At 42.9% G+C, this 26033-nt stretch overlaps 1 protein-coding gene across 1 annotated transcript in view; it reads right to left on the reverse strand.

Moving 5' to 3' along the window:
• Positions 1-10828, reverse strand: part of LOC121002483 — a 28070-nt gene extending 17242 nt beyond the window's left edge. Inside the window, exons 1-3 of the mRNA XM_040433935.1 lie at positions 10678-10828; positions 5487-7346; positions 4517-4633 (exon numbers count right to left, since the gene is read on the reverse strand). Coding sequence (XP_040289869.1) covers positions 4517-4633; positions 5487-7346; positions 10678-10828 — 2128 coding nt within the window. The remainder of the gene's footprint in view (positions 1-4516; positions 4634-5486; positions 7347-10677) is intronic.
• Between the last annotated feature and the right edge of the window lie 15205 nt (positions 10829-26033).

Consider the following 26033-nt stretch of genomic DNA (forward strand, 5'->3'; position numbering starts at 1 on the left):
AGCATGAGAAGTCTGGGATCCAAATGTCTAAAAATTCCCTCCTAAAAAGGAATGTGGGCCCCTCTGCGCATCTAGGCTGCAAAAAAGTGTCACATCTGGTATCGCCGTACTCAGGAGAAGTTGGGGAATGTGTTTTGGGGTGTCATTTTACATATACCCATGCTGCGTGAGAAAAATATCTTGGTCAAATACCAACGTCTTTTGCTGAGATATTTATCTCACCCAGCATGGGTATATGTAAAATGACACCCCAAAACACATTGCCCAACTTCTCCTGAGTACGACAATACCACATGTGTGACACTTTTTTGCAGCCTAGGTGGGCAAAGGGGCCCACATTCCAAAGAGCACCTTTCGGATTTCACCGGCCATTTTTTACAGATTTTGATTTCAAACTACTTCACGCATTCGGGCCCCTAAAATGCCAGGGCAGTATAACTACCCCACAAGTGACCCCATTATGGAAAGAAGACACCCCCAAGTATTTCGTGATGGGTGAGTTCATGGAAGTTTTTATTTTTTGTCACAAGTTAGTGGAATATGAGACTTTGTAAGAAAAAAAAAAAATAAATCATTTTCCGCTAACTTGTGACAAAAAATAAAAAGTTCTATGAACTCACTATGCCCATCAGTGAATACCTTAGGGTGTCTACTTTCCAAAATGGGGTTATTTGTGGGGTTTTTCTACTGTCTGGGCATTGTAGAACCTCAGGATACATGACAGGTGCTCAGAAAGTCAGAGCTGCTTCAAAAAGCGGAAATTCACATTTTTGTACCATAGTTTGTAAACGCTATAACTTTTACCCAAACCATTTTTTTTTTTAAATCAAAGACATGTAGAACAATAAATTTAGAGAAAAATTTATATATTGATGTCGTTTTTTTTGCAAAATTTTACAACTGAAAGTGAAAAATGTCATTTTTTTGCAAAAAAAATCGTTAAATTTCGATTAATAACAAAAAAAGTAAAAAATGTCAGCAGCAATGAAATACCACCAAATGAAAGCTCTATTAGTGAGAAGAAAAGGAGGTAAAATTCATTTGGGTGGTAAGTTGCATGACCGAGCAATAAACCGCTAAAGTTGTGGAGTGCCGATTTGTAAAAAAGGGCCTGGTCTTTAGGGGGGTATAAACCTATGGTCCTTAAGTGGTTAAACCAAGAAAATACGGATACGTCTGGAACAGATGGTCTCACTATATGACAAAAGAAAAAATTGCCTCAATTATGGACTAAGTGAAGTGCCTTATGTTTTGATGTCTAAACAAGATGATACAGCAAATTTGCTATTATACTTACCTTCAGTGAACCTATAGGCTGCCATTACTACACTCTTTTTCCCCCCACTTCCCTTCACTCTTCCTTCCCTTTCACTCTCCCCCCCCCCTTTTTCCTTCATCCTCCCTACTTTTTCCCCAAACTTTGATGATTTTGCCATAATATTTTATGTGGATGTTACTAAATAATCTTGTTACTGTCTTGATCCATGTTCTAATGTGACTTTTGAATCTCATATTTCATTGTCGGAGTGAAGTAACTCCACCTTTATCTTATGAATAATTTCTTTAATGTTTTATTTATTTTGAAATATATATTGTAAATCAAAAATAAACAGAATTTACAAGAATTCTAAAAGGAACAAGCAGTTTGCTGTAGGCCATTCATCTTTCAAGTGGAAAACACAAAAACAGGAATATGCAGTTTCTGGGAATGGCAGTTGTACTCCTAGCACTCTCAGAGGAAACACCAAGGGGAGAAATGATCATAGCCCAGTGTTTTACGAGGGTGGCATAAAAAACCCCACTTACATTTAGGCACAACGGTGCAAACATGAGGTTTGAGACTTTTACACAAAAACCTGCTGTGGGGAGGGAGGAATGATAAAACCCCCCCCCCCCCACTTTGATTTCTTAATTACACCAACAATGATCCCAAGACATTTTAAGGGTGGTTTCAGAGGGTTTTTTTTTTTTCTTCATAGAAAAATTCCAACTCCAGATGTTGAGTGTATGCCTATGAAAAGTTTAACCCCTTCAGCCATTTTTCGCTGTCAAGAAGAGCCTAATTTCGCATGTGCCACTTTATTTGGTAATAACTTTAAAATGCTTTTACTTATCCAAGCGATTCTGAGGCAATGACAAAAAATCCAACATTTACAGGAAAATATGAAATTTTTAATTTTCTAAACTTTAAATTCCTTACTTTTAAGACAGATAGTGATAGCTCACAAGCAATAGTTACTAACGTTCATCATATGTCTACTTTATGTTGGCATTTTACAAATGAAATTTTAATTTTAGGAAATTTAAAGGCTTAGAATTTGAGAGAGAGTTTATTTTTATTTTCAAGAACAATTCCAAAACTGACTTTTTAAAAAGGACCAATTCTGTTCCGAAGTAACTTTGAGGGGCTTACATAAAAAAAAAAAAAAAAAAGAGAAAGGATAGGTCATCAATATGAGATTGGCAGGAGGGGAGGTCGGGTTTGAATGACACCCGGCACCCCTGCCGATCAGCTGTTTGAACAGGAAGGAGCAGCAGGAAAAGAAGCACTGTGTTCTGCTCCAACAGCTGATCGGCAGGGCTGCTGAGAGTTGGGTATTCATGTAGTTGGCCAGCAGCTACAGGTGCCTCCAGAGTTCAATTTTATCATTGTCCTCAGCATGGTCATACAGTTGAATACTGTGACAGGACAGGGAAGCCCATTACTTCCTCCCTCTCACTCATAGGCCACTATATAAGGCAGTGTACAAACTGTGCAGGCAAAAAAAATGCTTGTTGCCTACACCGGAGACATGACATGTAATGGGACCTAGCCATTTCATTTTTCTCTTCTTTCCTTGACCACTTGGGGAGCACACTACCAGGGGTACTATAGGGCGATTACTGGGGGAACGTTCAGGCAGCATGCTGAAGGTAGGGATGTAGACCACTTTTCACCTCATATGCCCCCTGCTCCTAATTTTACAGGCAGGGACGGACAGAACGTGGCAGCTATTAATGGCCACAACAGAGGGACAGCTTCTGGGGAGGTGTTTTGTGCTGCATTGTGGAGTTTTGTTCTGAGGCAGTATTTTGTGCTGCGCTGTGGCATTTGGCTCTTCTGGTGTTTTGTTCTGCATTACAGTATTGCGGACCATGCCTACTTGTGATGCCCCACCATCTGTCAATATAGACCTGCCTACAACATAGGGGCCACTTAAATGTTTTTTTTTTTTTTTCCCAGTGCCACTTTAAAAAGGGATATTCCCGTTACATTAAGTTATTCCCTTATCCAGAGGATCAGGGATAACTATTAGATCAGTGGGCGTCCTACTCCTAATGTTGGCAGCCCTATTTTACAAGAATTGGGGCCCCTGAGTGGCCAGTCGTGCACACATGCAGCCGCTCTGTTCTTTTCTGGAGATAGCAGAGCTGTGCCGTGGTATTCGGAAGAAGCCATTTATGTTAAATTGGAGAACTCAAGCTTGAATAGAGTAGAGACCCAATATCTATTGTCTGTCATGTACAATGCTGTTTTAACATCTTTTCTAGAGGCAGTTTAATGACAAATAGTCTCAATCATGGAAGTGCAAATAACACCACAATGACTGAAGCACGAGTCACCAGTATTTAAGGCCAGAAATTTATTGTACAAGCCATTATGGTGAAATTCAGTTGGATGACCAGCGTAAACATCTTCAAGGGATAAATACAAGTTTCTACGACTTACTACTGATATGCCATGACCTGCATAAATGAGATCCTGCACAGACCCACAAACTGCATTTTTTGTAATGCTGATTTAAGGCGGTTTCCTAAATATTTTAGGTGGTTAAGTTGTGACAAAAACACCTAAAATGCTTGTATAAAAACACATTAATTTAATGGCATTTCACATGCAAAAAAATAAAATTTAATAAAAATGATTGTGGCATTGCGCCAAGAAAGGTCCAACATTTTGTATGTTGTGAGCCACATCCAACTTTCAGTGAGCAGCCAATTCAAAAAGTAGAGAAATGTTGAATGTGGATTAACAAAACATGAAATTGCAAGCATTTGCTGATAAATATTTCAGTGTGAAATGTAACTATTATGACAACCAAATTGGCACAGTTTGGTGGTAAATCTAAGATAGGTTTGCAACAATATGAACTGCCGGTACATCTGGTCATAACCGAGGACTCCCATGGCGAACCACAAGCCACATGTGGTTCCCAAGCCACTGATCGGGGACCACTGCCCTCGAGTTAGGCCTCATGCACATGAATGTATATTCTTTCCGTGTCAGTTCAGTTTTTTTTGCGGACTGTATACGGAACCATTCATTTCAATGGGTCCACAAAAAAAATTAATAAATTAGAACATGTTCTATTATTGTCCACATTATGGGCAAGGATAGTACTGTTCTATCAGGGGTCAGCTGTTCCGTTCCACAAAATATGGAATGCACACGGACGTTCTCTGTATTTTTTGCGGACCGCAAAATACATACGGTCGGGTGCACAAGGCCTTAGTCCTGTTGTATTTAGTCCTTTACCTTGCTCTTTGACTGGATCTTGCAGATAATATGCAGGTTCGGTAAATTTGGGCTTAGCCCCTCTTCCAACCCAGTACTCTTCAACAGTTGCCCCAGAGGTTTTCTTTTGTGATTTTCCTAATCAGAAAGTGATTAAATCATAGATATTATGTAACTTCTATAAAACGTATTGAGATGTTGGTTGCTCTCAACCAATGATGACTGCTAAGCATTAATTACCATTACAAAGAATCTGCGTGGCTAAATTCATACAGCATTTTGTTGCGTTTTTCAGTTTCTTTTTCCCCATCTAAAATAAGCATCACAGCTGTACAGGATTTGAAAAGCACAAAAAAGGGTAGTTTCACACGGCCATAATACAGACACAATTGGAACTTAAAGTTCCACCACATTGGCCTTTAACCACCAGCACCAGGGTGGGTTCAAACTATTTATTTTTTGAAAGGAGATTATGAACTAAATTTTCCAGCAGGTTTTTCAGCCAAAGCCAGAAGTGCTACCAGAGGAATAAGTCCTTCCTTTATTTTCTAATCCACTTTAGCTGAAAACCTGCAGGAACATCTGCCTTCAAAAAAACTGTGTGAACCTACCCTTACAGTAGTGTGAAATTGGCTGAAAACTGTTCTCTGCTTGGTCTCAGGAGGTTCAAAGCAATGGAACTCGGTCTTTAACATCACATGCAGCCATTTTAACATTACTACATGTAATGTGGATAGCACTAAACCAAACAGATCACGTGGACAGACATTTAGGGGAAACATTTTGTAAGCTATGTAACCTCATTTAGGGGAAACATTTTGTAAGCTATGTAGTCTTATTGATTTGCAGCTTGGAGTGATTTTGTGGAATTTTGGAACATTCCCAGTTTCTACAAGGTAAGCAAAAAGTGAAGGCTATAAAATGATGAAAATGGTTCGTACAAGAGTAATGATTTTTCCCAAATGCAGAGACTCTTCATTAATAAACTTACCACCCATTGGCTTTTGTGAAGGTTTGTTCTGGTCAGTCACCTCTTTGTATCCTCGTTCAGGTTTCCCATAACTGATATAATCACTCTGTTTTAATCGGTACACCTGCCCCAAAGCTTCGCTAGCTCCTTTTTTCTTCACCCTCAGCTTTTGTCTGACTGGAAACCCAACAAGCTGGGCTGGAAATACACCTTTTGGAGGCTTCCACAAAATTCTTTTCTGAGCAATCTGCTGAAAGTAGTTCCCTTTTCCAAGCTCCAGCTGTTCATGCGGTAAACTTCCCTGAAAATAGTATTCTTCATCACTCTGATCATCATCGTCATCAAAATCATGCAGTTTCTCTTCGTCTAATACCCAATATTCTTCAGAATCTTCAGGTTCAGACAAGGATTGACTCTTTCGGGGTTTTTTCTTTGCGGAATATAACTTTCTTTTGCTTAAGCCCCTTACCGGTACACGAATTTTGCGGTTTCTGTTTGAAACATCTCTAACCTTTAATCCAGAAGAGCTAGGACTCTTCTCATATTGACTACTGGCATGCTTCAGTGGCACATCATCCTCTTTTAAAGATCCACTGCTTTGAATTTTTTCCCTTTCAATGCTCTCTGCACGTTTTCGGAAAGCATACAAACCTTTCCTAAGCATATAATCTGGAACAAAATAAGAAACTGAGGCATTATCCATGGATGAGCCTTCATCCCTGGAAGAAAGCTCTTCAGATGTTATGCTCAGTATGCTCGGTCGCTTTTGCTTTCCCCGAGACATATACAAATCATAATCATAGTTTGTTTCTACATTATCAAAACAAGCCAGCCATGTTGGTGAAGGAATAAACTTTTGTACGGAGTCTTCGGCCCATACACTGGTATTTGTCACCTTGACTTCACTGTTATTTACAGACTGATTTGAAATGAGTTTTTCTGGGCATATTTGTGCACCAGTTAACAGTTCTTCATTTGCCATTTCTTCAGATACATAATTTACCTTACAGTTTTCTTGGTCATCAGCTTTTTGGACATCATAAACAGGGTGGACAACCTGTTCCACTAAAACAGACTGTGGTTCACACTCTGAAGAGGTAGTTACTTTTATAATTTGTTTGGCAGGTATACTTGACTGTGAAAGGGAGGTCTGAGTTTCTAATTCTTGCACGCCACCAAGGCTTAGGCGCTTAGGAGATGCAGACTGCTTACCCTCCTCTTTGTTTGAAAAACACACACTTTGTACAGCAATCTCTTCTCCTTCAGAGCGAGGGCCATACAGTACACCCTCACAAAATAGATCACCTTGTACTACATTTTCTGGTATATCTTTAACAACTGCCACATCATATATTGGAATGGTTTCCTTAAAAGACTTCCACATCTGTATGGCAGCAGGAGAACCACTTCCATACTCTATTCTTACCTCCTCTTTCTCGTACGCATAACTTCCTGGAGGCATATTGCGGTACTGTGATGGATTGCAAGAATTTTTGTGAAAGTCCCTTTCTGGCGTTACAGGCACTGGCGACATTGTAGTTTCAACATTCTCCAAGTTATTTCCATTCTCTGTGCTAATACCAGAGGAATGGGATACCAAGTTGCCTGCAGAGTTTTTACCATCTGTACCCAGGTGCTTTTTGGTTATATATTCCTGCTGTCTTGGGTCTGTCTGAGTTTCTTTAGTTTCAGTTCTTCTTCCTGGACTACTGTAATGCCTAAATCGTGTGGCATGGTAAAACATAGGGGAAGGCGGATTGGGATTAAAAGGAGGTCTTCTGCTCATTCTCATGTTAATTTGATGCTGAGGAACATAAAACCCAGGGTACTCATGAAGTGCAACAGAGTAGTAGGGGAAATAAGGATTCCCTCCTCTGAAGCCTGGAAAAGAAGGAAAAATTAAAGTTATATAGTACAAATATAATTTATATGTGAATGTCACATAACTCACAAATCACCTATGTAGAGTTAAATCCTTTCCAGCATTTTGGTCACAAATACAATTATGAAATTTTGATGCTGTATAGATGTTTGCTGCAGAAAGCAGCAGCTTTCATTTCAGGCTGTACATTTAGAAAATTTGTATCGTTAACATTTTTTGCAGCACGCATAATTTCTGGTACAGTAGGGCACAATGTTTTAATGCTAACATTTACCCCATATACAGGGCACAACGACTTCATTTAAAGCACAGTTTCACAGCACAAAATCATATGCAACAGCCATAGCCATTGGGAGGAGAAAAAAATAAATAAAATAAAATAAAAAACTGAATCTGAATACAATCCAAGACTCTCCATTAGTACTTATCCATTCAAAGAGGTAGTGCAGGCGGAGAGGCAGCATGTTCACACATGCAGTCTGCGATGTTTCGGGGGTCTCAAGGAAGGGGGCGTGCCCTGCCCAGAACCTAATAGGCAACAGTACATGGCATGCCTGGGGACAGTATTAGGCTTCTGGCTGCCATAGTAACCCCATGACACCCAGCGATTATGCGAGTGGGAGTCCCCACCCTTTCTAACCACTTATAAGCTGGAGCCAACATTGACCATAACATCTAAGGGGTTAAAATGAATTAAAAAAGGTTCTCTGGGACTGAATTGTTGATGACTTAGCCTGGCACCCCTGCCAATTTGCCTTTTTGCATTAGCATTTGAACGGCAGAAGCTCTGCAGTAACCAGCTCTAGCAACTAAACAGTGGATGGAGCCATGTAGTTCAGTGCCCGTTTCCAGCACCTGAGCTACTGCAAAACATCTAATCTGTGGGACTGCTGGGAGTTGGATTCCTCCTCCCTAATCTTATATTGCTGACCTATCCGAAGGATCAGACATCAGTGTCCAGTCCTAGAGAATCCCTTTAGCTCAGATCCCAGCAGCGAGATCAGGGTGCTAGATGTACAAGTCCAGACACACAAGCGAGTTGAATGCGAGGAACTCACAGCGTGTCAGCGAGAGGTCCCATCCTGACCTGCCTTCCTTCGATAGGATCACACACCATTATAATAATGATTTATAATGCAGTGCAACCCTTAGGCCCCTTTTACACGGGCGAGTTTTCCACGCCGGTGCAATGCGTGAAGGGAACGCATTGCACCCGCACTGAATCCGGACCCATTCATTTCTATGGGGCTGTGCACATGAGCGGTGATTTTCACGCATCACTTGTGCGTTGCGTGAAAATCGCAGCAAGCTCTATTTTGTGCGTTTTTTAACCCCTCCAGCCCTATTGTACTATGCATTCTGTATTCAGAATGCTATTATTTTCCCTTATAACCATGTTATAAGGGGAAATAATACAATCTACACAACCTTGAACCCAAACCTGAACTTCTGTGAAGAAGTTCTGGTCACCACATTCAGTTTTTTATCACGCGCGTGCAAAACGCATTGCACCCACGCGATAAAAACTAAACAATGGAACGCAATCGCAGTCAAAGCTGACTGCAATTGCGTACCTACTCGTGCGGGTTTGCCGCAACGCATCCCGACACGCTCGTGTGAAAGAGGCCTTAGTGTCCCGAAATCTACTGAATTACACTGACATAATGCTTTCAGTGTAAGGCCCCTTTCACACAAGTTTTCTGCGCGGGTGCAACACGTGACGTGAACGCACAGCACCCGCACTGAATCCTGACCCATTCATTTCAATGGGTTTGTGTACATCAGTTCCACGTTGTGTGAAAAACGCAGCATGTTCTATATTCTGCGTTTTTCACGCTGCCCTGGCCCCTTAGAAGTGAATGGGGCTTCAGTGAAAAAACGCATTGCATCTGCAAGCAAGTGCGGGTGCGATGCGTTTTTCACTGATGGTTGCTAAGAGATGTTGTTTGTAAACCTTCAATTTTTCACGCGCCTGAAAAACACATCAAAACGCATTGCTCCCGCGCAGAAAAAAAAAAACTGAAGAACTGAACGCAATCGCAGATAAAACTGACTGAACTTGCTTGCAAAATAGTCAGTTTCACTGAACGCACCCTGAACACATCTAGAGCCAATCCATCACGCTTGTGTAAAAGAGGCCTAAGGCTACCTTCACACCAGCGTTTTTGCTGGATCCGTCATGGATCAACAAAAATGCTTCCGCCATGATAATACAACAGTCTGCATCAGTTATGAACGGATCCGGTTGTATTCGCTTTAAAACAGCCAAGACTGATTAGTCATGGACACCTTTGAAAGTCAATGGGGGACAGGGCAGTTTTCTATTGTGTCAGAAAATGGATCCGGCCCCATTGACTTACATTGTGTGTCAGGACGGATCAGTCTTGCTCTATACCACATCGGACAGAAAAATGCTGGGACCTCTCACTGACATGTTGCAAGAGCATACTGATTGTTTTTTCCCTTTTTTGCACACTGTCTCCGGCGCACCACGCAGACAGCACCAACCTTGTGCAATAATTATGTAATGACATATTGACTGGCATGGGGGGGTTTTATTTCACACTTCCTTGCTTTCCCTTCTGGGTTTTAATTATTCCATTAATTATTTATCCTGTATATATGCATATTTGTTTAATAAAGATTTGTATGGACATTACCGCTGGTGTGTTTTGCATTTATAGGAGTTTCACCTCTGCTAACAAAGTTGCATCGGCTGAAAAGTCTTCAGTTTTGACAGCAGTATCGTAATTGGGCCTCCGCTGATGGCAAAGGGTTGCCGTCTACAATGAATGACACTTTCTGCTTCATGGAACAAATGGACGTTTGCATGTCAGGCAAGAAACAAAGAACAAACACCCTGCAACCATTGCTGAAAAACCACAAGCATTATGGTCTGAGGAATCTTTTTGTGGTACTCTTTGGGCCCACTGATCCACGTGGAAGGCACTCATGAACCCATTCTTGCAGATAACACATGCTTACGGGCTGATAGTCTTCCCTGGGGGGGGAGATGGGATCTTCCTAATAACGCGGCTCGACTGTAATATGGCTCAGGGCAGGAAAGGGGTTAATAAATCTGCCATATTTACCAAGCCATGCCCCCTTTTATGGACTTAAACAGTCAAGTCTAGCGCACACGCCATCTCCGTTTGAGCCAGAATTCGGCAGCACTTAGATTAGCAAGTCTGACCTAGTGTTTTGGTGGCAAGTCTACCAGTTTTTCCTTACAGTCATCGTTTCACGATACCTGTAACGTGTTTTTTCAAGTTCTATTCATTATGCTTCTATCAGAATAAAGCAGTTATGCATTTATCACAAATGGCTTACCTGGTCCAGCGATGCAATATGGATTGTACAGTTGGCTCAAATACCAAGGATTTGGGAAAGGTAGTTGTGCTGTTGGCTGTGCATAAAAGAACGGTCTCTGCTGGGATGTAGAATACTGCCCATTATCTGGAGGAGGTGCTGCAGTGTTCATTTTTGTAAACTACAGAAGAGAGAAAATATAACCAAATGGGAAATAACTAAAACCATAATTATTGGACCACATGAGGACGAATTCACAAGTCAAAGCTTTCACTGAAATGTACTGAACAGCAAAACCACAACAAAGTCGATACTTTTGGACTCAAAGCATCGGTGAATCGATAAAAACATTGAGGTTTAGATTTGCACAAGTCAGTTATTTTTAACCCCTTGAAGGACAAGGCCAGTTTTGGGCTATTTTTTCCTTTCTGCCTTCCAAGAGCCATGACATTTAGCCATTTGTTCACATAGCCATATGAGGGCTTATTTTTTTGCACGGCACCATTTAATTTACATCTTATAATGTAAAATGCTATGATTCCATGACTTATTGGGTTTTATTCAGCATTTGAGTAGGATTGCAGCAATACCAGAGTAATATAGTTTTTATGATGTTTTACTTCTAAATTCTTTGCATCACCATATTCTGTATACCATAAGGGCTTGTTCACACAACCGTGTGAAGCCCGTGCCTGTGCTGTGGACCGCAAATTGCGGTCCGCAATGCACGGGCACCGACCAAGGCCCAGCCACGATACCTCCGTTCCGCAAAAAGATAGAGCATGTTCGATCTTTTTGCGGTGCGGAGGCACAGAACGGAACCCCAGAAAGCACTCCGTAGTGCTTCCGTAGTATTCTGCATCTCCGGATTTGCGGACCCATTGAAGTGAATGGGTCCGCATCCATGATGCGGAATGCACACGGAATGGTGCCTGTGTATTGCGAATCCACAAATGCGGTCCATAACATGGCAACGGGCAGCATATTATAAAGGGTTTCTGTCACCCATTTGTTATCACCACGTCTGAAAATGTCTGAACCATTAAAGGTATTCTGTCACCAGATTTAACCCTATTAAGCTAGCTGACACTAGCGATGTGCTACTGTCAGCTAAACCCAACTAGCCTATTCCTACTTTTATCTATGCCCCCGTTACGCCAGAAATTGAACGTTTATAATATGCTAATTAGCCTCTAGGAGCAGGGGGGGGGGGGGGGGGCGTTGTTCCAGCTCCTAGAGCAGGGATGCTCAACCTGCAGCCCTCCAACTGTTGTAAAACTACAACCCCCACCATGCCCTTCTGTAGGCTGATAGCTGTAGGCTGTCCGGGAATGATGGGAGTTGTAGTTTTGCAACAGCTGGAGGGCCGCAGGTTGAGCATGCCTGTCCTAGAGGCTCCGATCTTCCACCTTTGTCGCCTCCCCCCAAATCCTGATTGACAGGGCCAGGCAGCGCTCACATCTGTCTGCCAGCCCTGTGCTCTGGCAGCCTGCGAGCATCTTTCCCTCACCGCGCCTACTGAACGGCACAAGATTTCACCAGAGCACAGGGCTTGCAGACAGATGCGAGCGCTGCCTGGCCCTGTCAATCAGGATTTGGGGGGAGGCTACAAAAGGTGGGAGAACGGAGCCTCTAGGAGCTGGAACAACACCTTCCCTGCTCCTAGAGGCTAATTAGCATATTACAAAAGTTAGATTTCTGGCATAACGGGGCATAGATAAAAGTAGGAATAGGCTAGTTAGGTTTAGCTGACATTAGCACATTGCTAGTGTCAGCTAGCTTAATAGGGTTAAATCTGGTGGCCGAATCCCTTTAATAGTTTGGACATTTTTCAGACGTGGTGATACCAATTGTTTACTTTTATATGTAAAATACAGAAAGGGTGGGTAATTTTTTTTATTTGTTTTTGTAGTTCTAAAAATGTATCTACTGTAAGTCAGTCTAATTAGGGGACAGTCAATCTGATCGCTTGTACCATAGACCATAAAATAACCATTGCAGTCTAAGATTTTACAGGCTTCCTATTAGGTCATGCTGCAAGCAGGCCTAGGAGCCTTCAGAGTAACCGATTGCTGCAGCAGCATTGATCGCTGAAATTGCAAATGACAGGCTACAACAGTCTCCAAACAGCACCTGACAGCAGCCACGTGCCACTTGGGAGACATGTCACCACTGAGGCCAGTCAATAGCTGCAATTGTGCATATGGCCCCATCTGTACAGGTAAAATGACATGCACATAAAGTACAGTAAAGACAGCCTGGGAGCCAGACCCAATCAGCAGGGACCAGGAGAGTATTAATAAAACGGTAACAGGATTAAATAAAATAGGCAACCCTTTTTCAAAAACATAGCATGAAAATAATGAGGATAAGCTTTTTTTTTTATTTTTTTTTTTATTTCTAACAATTTCTCCTGAAGACCCAAAGAATTTATCAATATCCACCCCAATTTAAAAATAAAATGAATCTTTAGGGTACCTGCACATGAGTACAGGTTAACGTGCAGAAGTTCCACCTGAATTTCCATGTGTTGCCGCACCAAAACTGCAATACATAATTGCTGTTTTTGGTGCAGATTTGCCGCATATTTCACCCTTCCGTTGAGAAGGGCGAAATCCGCAAACAAGCCAGGTCAATTTCTGCACCAAAAAAAAAAAAAAAAAAAAAAAAAAAAAAAAAAAAACCGAAAAGTGTACATGAGATTTGTTACCACAAACTGGTACTGGTGGTTACCACCCCTCTGTACCCTTACTGCAGACTGACAGCAATTCATTCATAACTTCTAGCAGGAATAATAGAGGAATGGCACAACATAGAGCCATAAGAACAGATGTTCCAGAATTGTTATTACATGGGGAATGCATGAAGCCATTTAAACAGGCATGTCAGGAGTGGTGAAGGGTCCTCTTTAAGGCTATATTCACACGACCGTATGTGTTTTGCGGTCCGCGGACAAAATACGTTTGTGTGAATGTAAGTCAAGTCACACGTACAAACAAGTTTTATTTTTGGGACTGAACTTACCTCCCAACCATCCCGGATCCGGCGGGACAGTCCCGGATTTCAGTGGCTGTCCCACTCTCAGGGACGACGAGACAGCCGATTGTAATGGTGAAGCAGGGAGAAGTCCGCTCCCCACCCCCACTGTCCACTAACCTCATAAGGAGGGTGGACTGTACATTGGAGAAGGCTGGTGGAGGGAGTGAGGTTATGTACATGGGACTGTATGTTGGAGGGGAGCTCAGTGGACGCAGCAAGACCCATGCTCCCTGTATAATGACATCACTGTCAGGCTCTGAGCGTCAGGTCCTGCAGCCTCCAGCAAGGCGCGAATCTCCCTGCGTATGAAAGTTGTTTGAGCACTTTTTTTTGTCGGCAGAGGACATTATGAATGCTGGGGGCCACTATAGGGAACATCATATATGCTGGGGGACACTATGGTGCATTATTTTCAATGGGGGACATTATGTGTCCTGTAGAGGTTGGGATAATCCATTGAAATTCATTTGGATGCAAAACGCTGTTGGAGAGCCATTCAGCCAAAAAATGGATGCACAAAGCGTTAAAAAAAAAATGGGCAATGTATCTTTTTTTTTAACCTTCGTTTGCATGTAGCCTTACATGGGACTGTATATTGAAGGCGGGTGGGGGAGAGAAATGTTATTTACATGGGAATGTATGGTTTCTACTTCCTGTAAAGGTGGCACATCTGGGCATAACTAGTGTGAGGTGGGGCACAACAGCCAACACCAAACCAGACTTCAGATTCTGAATTTGACGTGTTTTTACATATGCAGAACTGAATACAGAACTCTCACGCGACTTCTGCTGAAAATTTGTTTTACTCCACAGAGACCATACATTTTAATGCTGTACAGAGACATGATTCCATAAAGCATTAAAACAGTGTTTTAACGGATTGACTTCGGATCTATGATTTGAAGCTTGATTCGCTCAAGCCTAGCGGGGGCATTAAGGGGGACTAGGTGCAATTATTATGTTCTGGGCGAAGTTACAGGCTTAGCTTATTGTGATAAGAATTTGCTGTGGCGCACAAAATGTCCCTCTTTCTACTTTTCAAAAGTTGGGAGGTATGCTCTATACCAGGGATGGCCAACCCGCAGCTCTCCAGCTGTTGTAAAACTACACTTCCCGCTATGCCCTGCTGTAGGCAGTCTCGGGATGCTGGGAGATGTGGTTTTTCAACAGCCGGAGAGCCTCAGGTTGGCCATCTCTGCTCTATATGAAGTGGGAAATTTATTATGTTCTAGGCCAGGGATGCTCAACCTGCGGCCCTCCAGCTGTTGTAAAACTACAACTCCCACCATGCTTTTCTGTAGGATGATAGCTGTAAACTGTCAGGGAATGATGGGAGTTGTAGTTTTGCAACAGCTGGAGGGCCGCAGGTTGAGCGTGCCTGTTCTAGGCAAATAGTACTCCAGGACCACTCACCAATGCAGTGGTTTGTTGTTTTTTTTTTATAAAAAAAAAAAAAAACACTTGTTCAGAGGTATGAAACTGTATAGGCATACTTGTGCACATCTTGTGCAGATTTCTAATCAGCAGCTGAAATGGCCAGTGGGTCCTGAAAAGGAGGGCTTATTCACAGAAGTCTTTTGGCAAACTCATAGCAATGTGTGATCAAGCCCAGTTCAGGAGAAGTCACTGGCAACTTTAAAGGGGTTGTGTCATCTCAGACAATGGGGGCCTATCGCTAGGATATACCCCGTACTCTCATAGGTGCGGGCCCCACCTCTGGGATCTGCTCCCATCTTGTAAACAGATCTGGCAAGGTTGGGGAGGGCACACCACGCATGCACAGCCGCCATCCATTCATTTGTATGGGGCAGACGAAAATAGCGGAGTGCTGGCTCTGCCATTTCTATCAGCCCTATAGAAATGAATTGGAGCAGTGGGCGCACATGCACAGTGCATGCCCGTTCATTTCTATGGGGATTTCAAAAATAGCCGAGCACGCCATTTAACAGTATTTAGTTGCACGGTCGGTTTTACGGTGTGGCCGCCATTTGGGCATGGTGGGGGCGGGGCACGGGACTCAGGCGTAAATGTTGGCATAGAACTACGCCAGCCAGGATCTGCCGTGGTTTTTACACCAGGCACAAGGACTGCCACATATGCGTCTAATTTATGATGAGGTGCATACCTTGTCAAATTAGGCAAATCTAACGGCAGCGCAAGAAGAAACAAAGACAGATGTAAAAAGCAGGTCTTAATAAATGTGCCCCACTGAGTTTTTAGCAATTATCATCCACATGTGATAGAAAAAATAATAATCCACAACAGAAACTGACCTGTGGTGCGGTTTTTTAAATCTGCAGCATGTCAGTTTATGCTGCAGATTTCACCCATTCCAATGTAAAGAGTATTTCAGAAACAAAGTCAGCGCAGTTGGTACATTTTTTTGCTGCAGACTACTGTACCTTCACACATAGCAGATTTTGCTGAAGAAATTTCCGCAACTGAAAGTCCGTTCTAGTCATCTAAATGGAGCTTGCGGAAATGTGTGCTCGTCGCCAAAACAACCTTATTAATAGAGATTTTCAGGCGCAGAAATTTCTGTAAAAAGATCCGCCACATGTGAAGCCACCCATATGCCAGCCTGGAAACCACACTCCGTAGGAAGACTTAAGGGGTCATTTATTAAGACCGGCATTTTAGACACCGAATGGAGTCGAATTCGATCAAAGTTTCAAGATAAATTTGATTTGCCGCAAAGCCGAACCTCCTCATGCTTTGTGGTAGCAAATCGATTTAACCTGCATTAGTGAAAAACAAAAAAAAAGACAAAAACCACCACATACTTGCATCCATTTGCTCACGATGGGCCGGCATCTTGATTGAAGATCTCAGCTGAAATCCTGTGCATGGTGACTTATGACGTCACCACGCTGGCTGGCATGACAATCTCGGACCACTCGTGATTTTGTGCAAGATCTTCAAGCAAGATGGCGGCGGTAAGCCTTATGTAGGCCTCTACATAACTTTGGTGTATCCAGTGCCAGTCTAAATGCAAGCCAGCTTCCTTGCTAGCTTACATTTAGATCATTTTCTACGCCTAAAACAAGCGCAGAAAATGATGAATGAAACTTTCTTTTTTTTTACCTGGCGTGAGCGGGGAGAAGTCGCAGATTGTGGTGCAAATAACCTTTGCGAAGCAATCTGCACCAGAAATACGCCTAATATAGGCATATTTCTAGACAGTAAATGACGCCCTTAGTTTTCCAAACCAAACACAGCTCTCTGAGCCAAACTCACGGCATCATCATGCCTGATGATACTGCGAGTTCCTGGCTGACTGCTGGTCTACTGTGACTACAGTCAGGCTGGAACTCAACCCATTATAAATAAAGGAGCAGCAGTCACAAGGAATGACTGAACACGGACCATGAGATACCGGCCTGGATTCCTGCTGAGTGCAGGAGCACACAGTGTCATTGGTTTCTATGACACCGAGCGCTTCGTGCCACCACTGCTGTACAGTAATACACTCATTATCTATACGAGTGTATTACTGTACAGCAGTGGGCGCACGGCGTCATAACAAATGACACCGTGCGCTCCTGCACTCAGCAGGAATCTCACGGTCCGTGTTCCACGGAGGTGTGCATGAGGCTTTACCTGGACTGAAGACAATTTTGAAATTAGCCTTAGGGCTGATTCACAAGACAGCCCAGGGAACACGGTCCATGTGCAGACCACATTTCATATCTGCGGCACCCCTGACCCAAACTGACCATTATAGTAATTTATGATAGTCAGTCTTATTGCAGGGCTATGGCAGTATCATAAAATTACTACGATAGTCAGTTTTGGTGAGGGGTACCATGGTTGGTTGAGATGCAGCTGACCAGGTTTCCCAGGCTGCTCACGGTTGTGTAAATCAGCCTTATGCCTCATGCACACGACCGTATGTATGTCTTTTGCAGTCCGCAAAAAACATCACCTCTTCAGTGTATGTATGTATGTATGTATGTATGTATATATCTCTATCTCAGCAGCAAGCACAGTTCATGGAGCAAAGAGAGGGGCTATGGATGGGGCGTGGGGGCTCAATTTAGATTTTTGCTTTGGGGCCCAATAATTGCTGCAAAAATGTCATGCAATTAATGTTTTCTGGTGCTAAAGTGGTCTAGTTTTTCAGGGACATTATCAGGCCTAATGCATACGACCGTATGTATTTTGCAGTCCGCAAGAAACGGATCCGCAAAAAAAATATGGATGACGTCCGTGTGCATTTTGTATTTTGCGGAATGGAACAGCTGGCCCTTAATAGAACAGTACTATCCTTGTCTAATTCTGGACAATAATAGGACATGTCCTATTTTTTTTGCGGAACGGAAATACAGACATTGCGGAAACAGAATGCACACAGTACTTTTTTTGCGGACCCATTGAAATTAATGGTTCCGTATACGGTCCGCAAAAAACAAAAACAAAAAAAAACGGAACGGACACTGAATGAAAATACATTCGTGTCCATGAGGCCTTAGGCAGGCATGGGATTTAGCCAGTTCTCTCCAGATCTGGTGTTTAAAAACTGGATCGGAGAACCGCGTTACCGGCTGAGTCCCTGTCCGGCAGCTGGAGATGTTCACTCCCATTGCTTCACACGCGCGCTGATCGTTTAGCTCCTTAGTTGGGTGGTGTGTATGTGGTGTATTTATGCATGTGCACCGTGTGTGTGTGTTGTATGTATATGTAAACATGTGTTGTGGCACTGCGTGTCCACCGTTGAGTAGGGAACCTGTTTGTAAATGTAAATCCCTCCCCTGGCTTTAGGGCATAACCACAGTCTGATGCTGCATAAGGCCTCTGAAAACCCGGTCCTGCTGAGTGCATGGCATCATTGGTTGCTATGACACCATGCGCTTCGTGCCACCGCTGTAAAGTTATACACTCATAAATCATATGAGTGTATTACTGTGCAGCAGTACAAAGCTCATGGCGTCACAGCAACCAATGACGCCGTGCACTCAGCAGGCTGGGTTTTTACAGACCGCGGTCAACGTATGTGTGGATGAGGCCTTAGGCCAAAGGCAGACCTACCTTCAGTGACCAATCGCCACATGGTTTCACCACAAAATTACACAGCAATTGTTCACAACGCCAGGTGCAAAGTGTCACCTCATGCAGAAATAGTTCAGTGTAAACTGCTGATTAGCGGTGACATGCTAGCATCAGTTAGGAACCATCTTGTTAAATCTAAAACAGGGATGCTCAACCTGCGGCCCTCCAGCTGTTGTAAAACTACAACTCCCACCATGCCCTTCTGTAGGCCGATAGCTATCTAAGAATGATGGGAGTTGTAGTTTTGCAACAGCTGGAGGGCCGCAGGTTGAGCATGCCTGATCTAAAATTTGAAATATACAGACTAGCATACAGTTTACAGGTCACCACAGCAGCAGATAAGTGGGCTGGACGTGCAAAAGTTACTCACACTTGACTACTAATAAAAACCAATAACAGACCGGTCTGCACAATACCATCAATGTTTAACACCCACAAAAAAAAAAAAAAGTTTCACAGGAATTAAAAATACCAGTACTTTTCCTACTTATCAAACTCAAAATTATTTACTACCAGTACATCAAAAAATAAAACTTTTTGGTTAAACACCTCAATGTGAGCCACTACATACAAACAGCTACAATTGAAAACCTTACCTGGCTACATCCAAAAGCACAACAAACTTTCCACCACTTCACTAGCACCTGTTACACATTTATTAATTATCCAGCTCTTCCTGAAGACCAATTAGTTGACAGATGAGGACAATGTTAGTTGTAGTTGATCAGAAGAAATGGTTTGGTTTTTAAATAGTGGATCAGGGGATGGTCAATACCCAAGGCCGAGTTCACACTTCAGTTATTTGGTCAGATATTTCCATCAGTTATTGTCGCCAAGACCAGTAGTGAAGCCTACTCAGATATAAGATATAAGGGAAAGATTTGCACCTGTTCTGTGTTTTTGACCTGCACCTGGTTTTGGCTCACAATCACTGATGGAAATAACTGAAGTGTGAACTTGGCCTAAGGTCTCTTTAACACGGGCGTCACGGATTTTGTCTGGATGCGTTGTGGCAAACCTGTGCGAGTAGGCACGTAATTTCAGTCAGTTTTGTCTGCGATTGCGTTCCATTGTTTTTGCGCGAGTGCAATGTTTTTTGCACGCGCGTGATAAAAAACTTACTGTGGTGCCCAGACCCGAAACAGGACTTCTTCATTGAAGTTCGGGTGTGGGTTAGGTGTTCTGTTAATTTTATTATTTTCCCTTCTAGCATGGTTATAAGGGAAAATTATATCATTCTTAATACAGAATGCTTACTAAAATGTCCCTTGGGGGGGTTAAAAAATAAATAAATAAACTCACCTCATCTACTTGATCGTGCAGCCGGCATCGTCTTCTTTCTTCTTCCTGCAGGACCTGCGCTGACGTCACCGCGCTTACCACTAGGGTATTGCTATTATCTAACCTCTGGTAGTTGTTTTTCAGTTAGACAGGTTCATATTCACTTAGACTGGTCAAATTTGTTTGTGCATTTAGGGCTCATTCACATGACCGTGGATTGGTTCCGCATCTGAGCTGCATTTTTTGCGGCTCGGGTGCAGACCCATTCACTTCAATGGGGCCGCAAAAGATGCGGACAGCACACTGCTGCTCCGTTCCGTGGCCCAGCAAAAATTATAGCTCATGTCCTATTTTTGTCCATTTTGCAGACAAGAATAGGCATTTCTATAATGGGCTGTCCATTCCGTTCCGCAAATTGCGGAAGGCACACGGGCGGCATTCGTGTTTTGCGGATGTGCTATTTGGGGACCACAAAACACGGCACGTTTGTGTGAAAAAGCCCTTATGCAGAGAAAAGTCGCATGGCTCCCGGAAAGTGTGACTTTTAATGCAAAAAAACAAAAATCGCACTTCACCACTCAAGAAGAAAAGTAGGCTTGCCCTGGAGTGGAGTAAAAATTTGACTGTTTTTGCGAAAAATTCAGGCGCAAAAAAAGGCACACCTACATAAATAGGTCGGAAAAAAGCCGCAGATTTGGAAATCCGCAACGCAGGTCAATTTCATCATGGAAACAATCTGCCAAGTGTACAAGAGATTTGTGTAATCTCATACACTTTGCTAGTACTGTACCATTATTTTTTTTGTGTGGGACCATTGACTTCAATGGGTCTGTGCACTGCATCTTGCAGCCAAGTATAGGATATGTTCTATTTCTTTTCATAACTGACATACAGACGCGGAAAGCACACAGATGATGCGTGTTCTTTCCGCATCCATATGTCTGTTCTGCAAAAGATAGAACATGTCCTATATTTGGCTGCAAAATGCAGTGCATAGAGCCATTGAAGTCAATGGGTCCACAAATAAAACGATGTAACACTGACCTTATTCGCCTTTTGTGTACTGCAAAATACATACAGTCGAGTGAATGTACCTAAGGCCTCTTGCACATGTTGCGGTCCGCAAAACACATGTGGATCATCCTTGTACTTTCTGCAATTGTATGTCCATTTTGCAAAAGATAGAATATGTCCTATATTCGGCTGCAAAATGCGGACCATGGATCTATTAAAGTCAATGGGTTGGCAAAAAAACCGGATGCAACACAGATGCCATCCGTATTTTTCAGATCTGCATTTTGCGTACCGCAAAATACATATGGTCATATGCCATCTAATGATTCTCAGTGGGATTGCAATTCGATATACTGCAAAAAACTCAATACAATGCAAGTCATGTATGATTACAGCTTGCATGGGAATTATCTGTGATTAGGAAACTGCCTCCCATTGTTTTCAATGGTATGCTGCGGTTTACGGCTGTGACCACACCAATGTCATTTCTAAGTGGTACGGTAGTGTGGCAGAAAAAAACTCCTGCTGCATGAGCGGAAAACTATAGGAGGCGATTTCTGCGCTGCCCCTTGGAATACTCCGTCTGAATGGCAATTAAAGGTATACAGTATGCACACAGTGCTGTAGTTTATATAGATTTTTGTGCAGTCTTTGCTGCTATTCCATGGCAATTCCACACCAAAATCCTCATGTGTTATTTGCGGATTTCTTACAGTATTTTTACATGGATTTGCCCCAGATCTCAGCCCTTGCACTCCAAAATCTGCAAAAACAAGTGATGTACTGAAGAATTCAGTACATCACTTCAATTTCCACACCCTGGTCAATTTCCACACCCTGCACATGAGATTTTGAAAATCTCATCTACTAAGGCTACTTTCACACCTGCGTTCGGGTTTCCGCTCGTGAGCTCCGTTTGAAGGGGCTCACAAGCGGCCCCGAACGCATCCGTCCAGCCCTAATGCATTCTGAGTGGACGCGGATCCGCTCAGAATGCATCAGTCTGGCGGCGTTCAGCCTCCGCTCCGCTCAGCTAGCGGACACCTGAACACTGCTTGCAGCGTTCGGGTGTCCGCTTGGCCGTGCGGAGGCAAACGGATCCGTCCAGACTTACAATGTAAGTCAATGGGGACGGACCCGTTTGAAGATGACACAATATGGCTCAATCTTCAAACGGATCCGTCCCCCATTGACTTTCAAGTAAAGTCTGGACGGATCCGTCTGAAACTACTTTCACACTTAGAATTTTTTCTAGTTATAATGCAGACGGATCCGTTCTGAACGGATACAAACGTCTGCATTATATGAGCGGATCCGTCTGGGCAGACCCCAGACGGATCCGCTGTGAACGCAAGTGTGAAAGTAGCCTAACTGGTACTATATCACGCTGTGGATTTTCTGCATGAAAATCCATGCACAAAATCCATGTGTAACACACATTGGGGGTCATTTACTAAACTTGCATTGCCTTACTTTTTCGCATAACCCCTTTTTTAACGACTGAGCAATAATGTTTAGTTGCATGGGTGTTTTTACGCCATGTTCGTCACTTGGTGGTGGTAGGGACACCTGTTTCCAGTGAGTGCAGTGGTTTTTCTCTCCAGGGGTACAAATGCCATAGATGCGCCTAATTTATGACAAGGTGCAAGCCTCATCATAAATTAGCTGAATCTTGAGGCAGGGCAAGGGGAATCTAAGACCGGTGTAAAAACCTGGTCTTAGTTTTGGGAACCGTATGCGGAACCATTCATTTCAATGGGTCCGCAAAAAAAAAACGGTGCATTCCATTTCCGTATTTCCATTCCGCAAAAAAAAATAACATGTCCTATTCTTGTCTACATTACGGACAAGGATAGTACTGTTCTATTAGGGGCTAGCTGTTCCGTTCTGCAAAATATGGAATGCACACAGACATCATCCGTATTTTTTGCAGACCCCAAAATACATACGGTCGTGTGCATGAGCCCTTATACTGATGTGCAGGGGTGCACTGCATTAGGGCTCATGCACATGAACGTATTTTCTTTCTGTGTCCGTTCCGTTTTTTTGGCGGACTGTATGCAGAACCATTCACTTCAATGGGTCCGCAAAAACAACGGAAATGTCTCCGTTTGCATTCCGTTTCCATATGTCTGCTTGGCCGTTCCGCAAAAAAGTAGTGCATGGCCTATTATTGTCCGCAAATCAAGGTCCGTGGCTCCATTCAAGTCAATGGGTACACAAAAAATATGGAATGCATATGGAACACATACGTATGTCATCCGTATTTTGCGGATCCATGCCCACTTTGCCCATGTGTTTACTGTTTGCAAACATTACAGTACATTACAGTAATGGTAACAAACTTACTGTTTCCGTTTGCGATCCGCAAAAAACGGATCGCATACGGAAACCATACGGATATGTTTTTGTGACATAAAGGAACGGATGCGGCCACAAAAAAAGATTTGGAACAACGATCTATTAAAAACTGACTCGCAAAACGATTGTGTGCATGAGCCCTTATACTGTTTTATAATGCTGTCAGTATGATTCTGTATCTGTAAGTCAAGCAGAGGCACATAGCATTATAAATCATGATAATGCTGTGCACTTTTCCTGAACAGAGGATCACGCTCACACACGGAGCATGATTCCCGCAATTGACTCACTCGTGTGAAACAGCCCTAAGGGTACCTGCACATGGGTGCAGGTCGACATGCAGAAGAGACACGCCAATTTCCGTGCAGATTTCTGTGCGTTTCTGCACCCAAACCACCCCAAAAACTACAATACATAATAGTGGCTATTTCATCAATACATTTTTATTGAAATTTTCAAAGGAGTTGTATTTTAACATATGTAAACATCAATGACATTTTACATAAGATTCTGGGAACAATCAGTAAAAGGTAATAAACATAGGGGGTAACAAGAAGAATAAACGGCACAAGCACAATTCTGAGATATTAAATCATACAATAAAGGTATGCGGGCATACAGCAGTCAAGTGAGGTTACAATATGGTGAGTTGGACCAAGCCTTCAGAGGGCCATCCGGGGATTCACATAGAAAGGATAAAGTTTTTTCATACATAAATGTAGTGTTAACTCTCTGGAGTATCTCTGAGAGTGACGGGATAATGTTGCTTTTCCAATTACAGGTGATGGACATTTTTGTAGCGAGAAATAGATTAGCCAATGCTAGTCTACATTTATTCGGAAAGGTATCCAGGTTTAGATACAATAAAGCCAAAAAAGGAGAGGGATGCATGGGAGGCCTAGAATGACAGTGGCAACTTCAAAGACCTCTTTCCAAAGATCCGTGATTTTCGGGCATAACCAAAGAATATGCATTAGGGTACCCCTGCATCCGCATCCTCTCCAACATAGATTTGTTGTAGTAGAGAACATGTGGCTCAGCCTGTCTGGGGTATAGTACCACTGTAGGGTGGTCTTCATTATCGATTCATAATGAGAGGTACATTTTAGAATCTTAGCAGGCAATCATAAGGCCGACACCCACTGAGCATTTGAGTATGTGTGGCCCAGTTCTTTCTCCCATGATAGGAAGGGTGCAGACTTAGAAAATGACTCTTTGTTGCCTAACATCACATAATAAGGCCTGAGGGGGAGATTGAGAGATCTTGGCGTCGACCACAATTTCAAAATGGATCTGTTGATACGGACTTGGTTTTCCTAGCGATGTCTGGACCAGATGCCGATTCTTAAGTATTTATAGAAGTCTCTCATTGGCAGATTAAATTTGCCCTTGAGGTGTTGGAATGTGTGAGTAGTAGATACATCCATCAATTGGGAAACCAAAGTAAGGCCCTGTGTGGCCCAAGTAAATACATCTATGTCTGGGGTGAGAAGGTTTATACAGTCGAGGGGTACCACATCTAGAAGAATAGTAGAACTATTGCTAGTTAAAGTATGAACCTGTTTCCAGTGTTTCAGAGAAGCTTTTACCAAAAACGGGTAGGTGGAGGAGGAAAAGGAAGGGAGCAATGAAACCAGCAGGAGTGATTTTAGGAATGACGAGGGCACCGAAGAAGCTTCCAGCTGTATCCAAGGTTTATTCCGATCCTTTGTCCACCAATCCTGCAATTGTTGTATCTGCGTTGCCAAAAAGTAATCCAAAATGTTTTGTAGACTAACCCCTCCATGCGCCTTCCGTTTATATAGCAGAACGGCAGGTACGCTCGGTTTCCTACCACCCCAGACTTATTTGTTCATCATCGCGGTTGCTCTAGTAAAGAAAGATTTGGGCACTATGATCGGAAGTATCTTGAAAATATACAACATCTTGGGAAGTACTAGCATTTGAAAGGCTGCTACTCTACCAAGCCAAGACATCTCTTTTAGGGCCATAGATGAGAGATCCCTGTGTAGGGTACTTAGTAGTGGTATGTAGTTAGCATTATATAAGTGTTTAGTAGTGTTTGTAAGTTTGAGACCAAGGTAGTCTATTTGGGATGACTGCCAATCCAAGGAATATTGATCTTGGAGGTGTAGTTTTTCTATTAAGGGCATATTAAGTGACAAGCATTGTGATTTTGTTTCATTTAGTTTATATAATGAGAGTTCACATATTCTTTAATAAGACGCATAGCTGTAGCTAAGTAAGGACTTTTGTGGTTGGGTAAGGGTCAAGATTATATCGTCTGCATAAAGCGAGATATAATGAGTACGGTTGCCAGTGGTCACTCCAGCTACATCCGGGTGAGTTCTAATTATTTCTGCCAAAGGCTCAATTGATAACACAAATATGATGGGGGATAGGGGACACCCCTGTCTCGTCCCGTTAGTTATCATGAACGAATCCGATAGGGTGGAATTGACTAATACACGGGCAGATGGGGCGGAGTACAGGGCCGCGAATGACCTAAGACAGGTCTCGTCAAACCCCATATGTCTCAACACGGAGAAGGCGAACGACCAGTAGACCCGGTCAAAGGCCTTCTCCGCGTCAAGCGTCACCAGCACCGCTTGAGATTTACTTCTCTCCAGAAT

This window comes from Bufo bufo, chromosome 5 (assembly GCF_905171765.1).
Source record: "Bufo bufo chromosome 5, aBufBuf1.1, whole genome shotgun sequence".
In the NCBI taxonomy this organism is placed as follows: domain Eukaryota; kingdom Metazoa; phylum Chordata; class Amphibia; order Anura; family Bufonidae; genus Bufo; species Bufo bufo.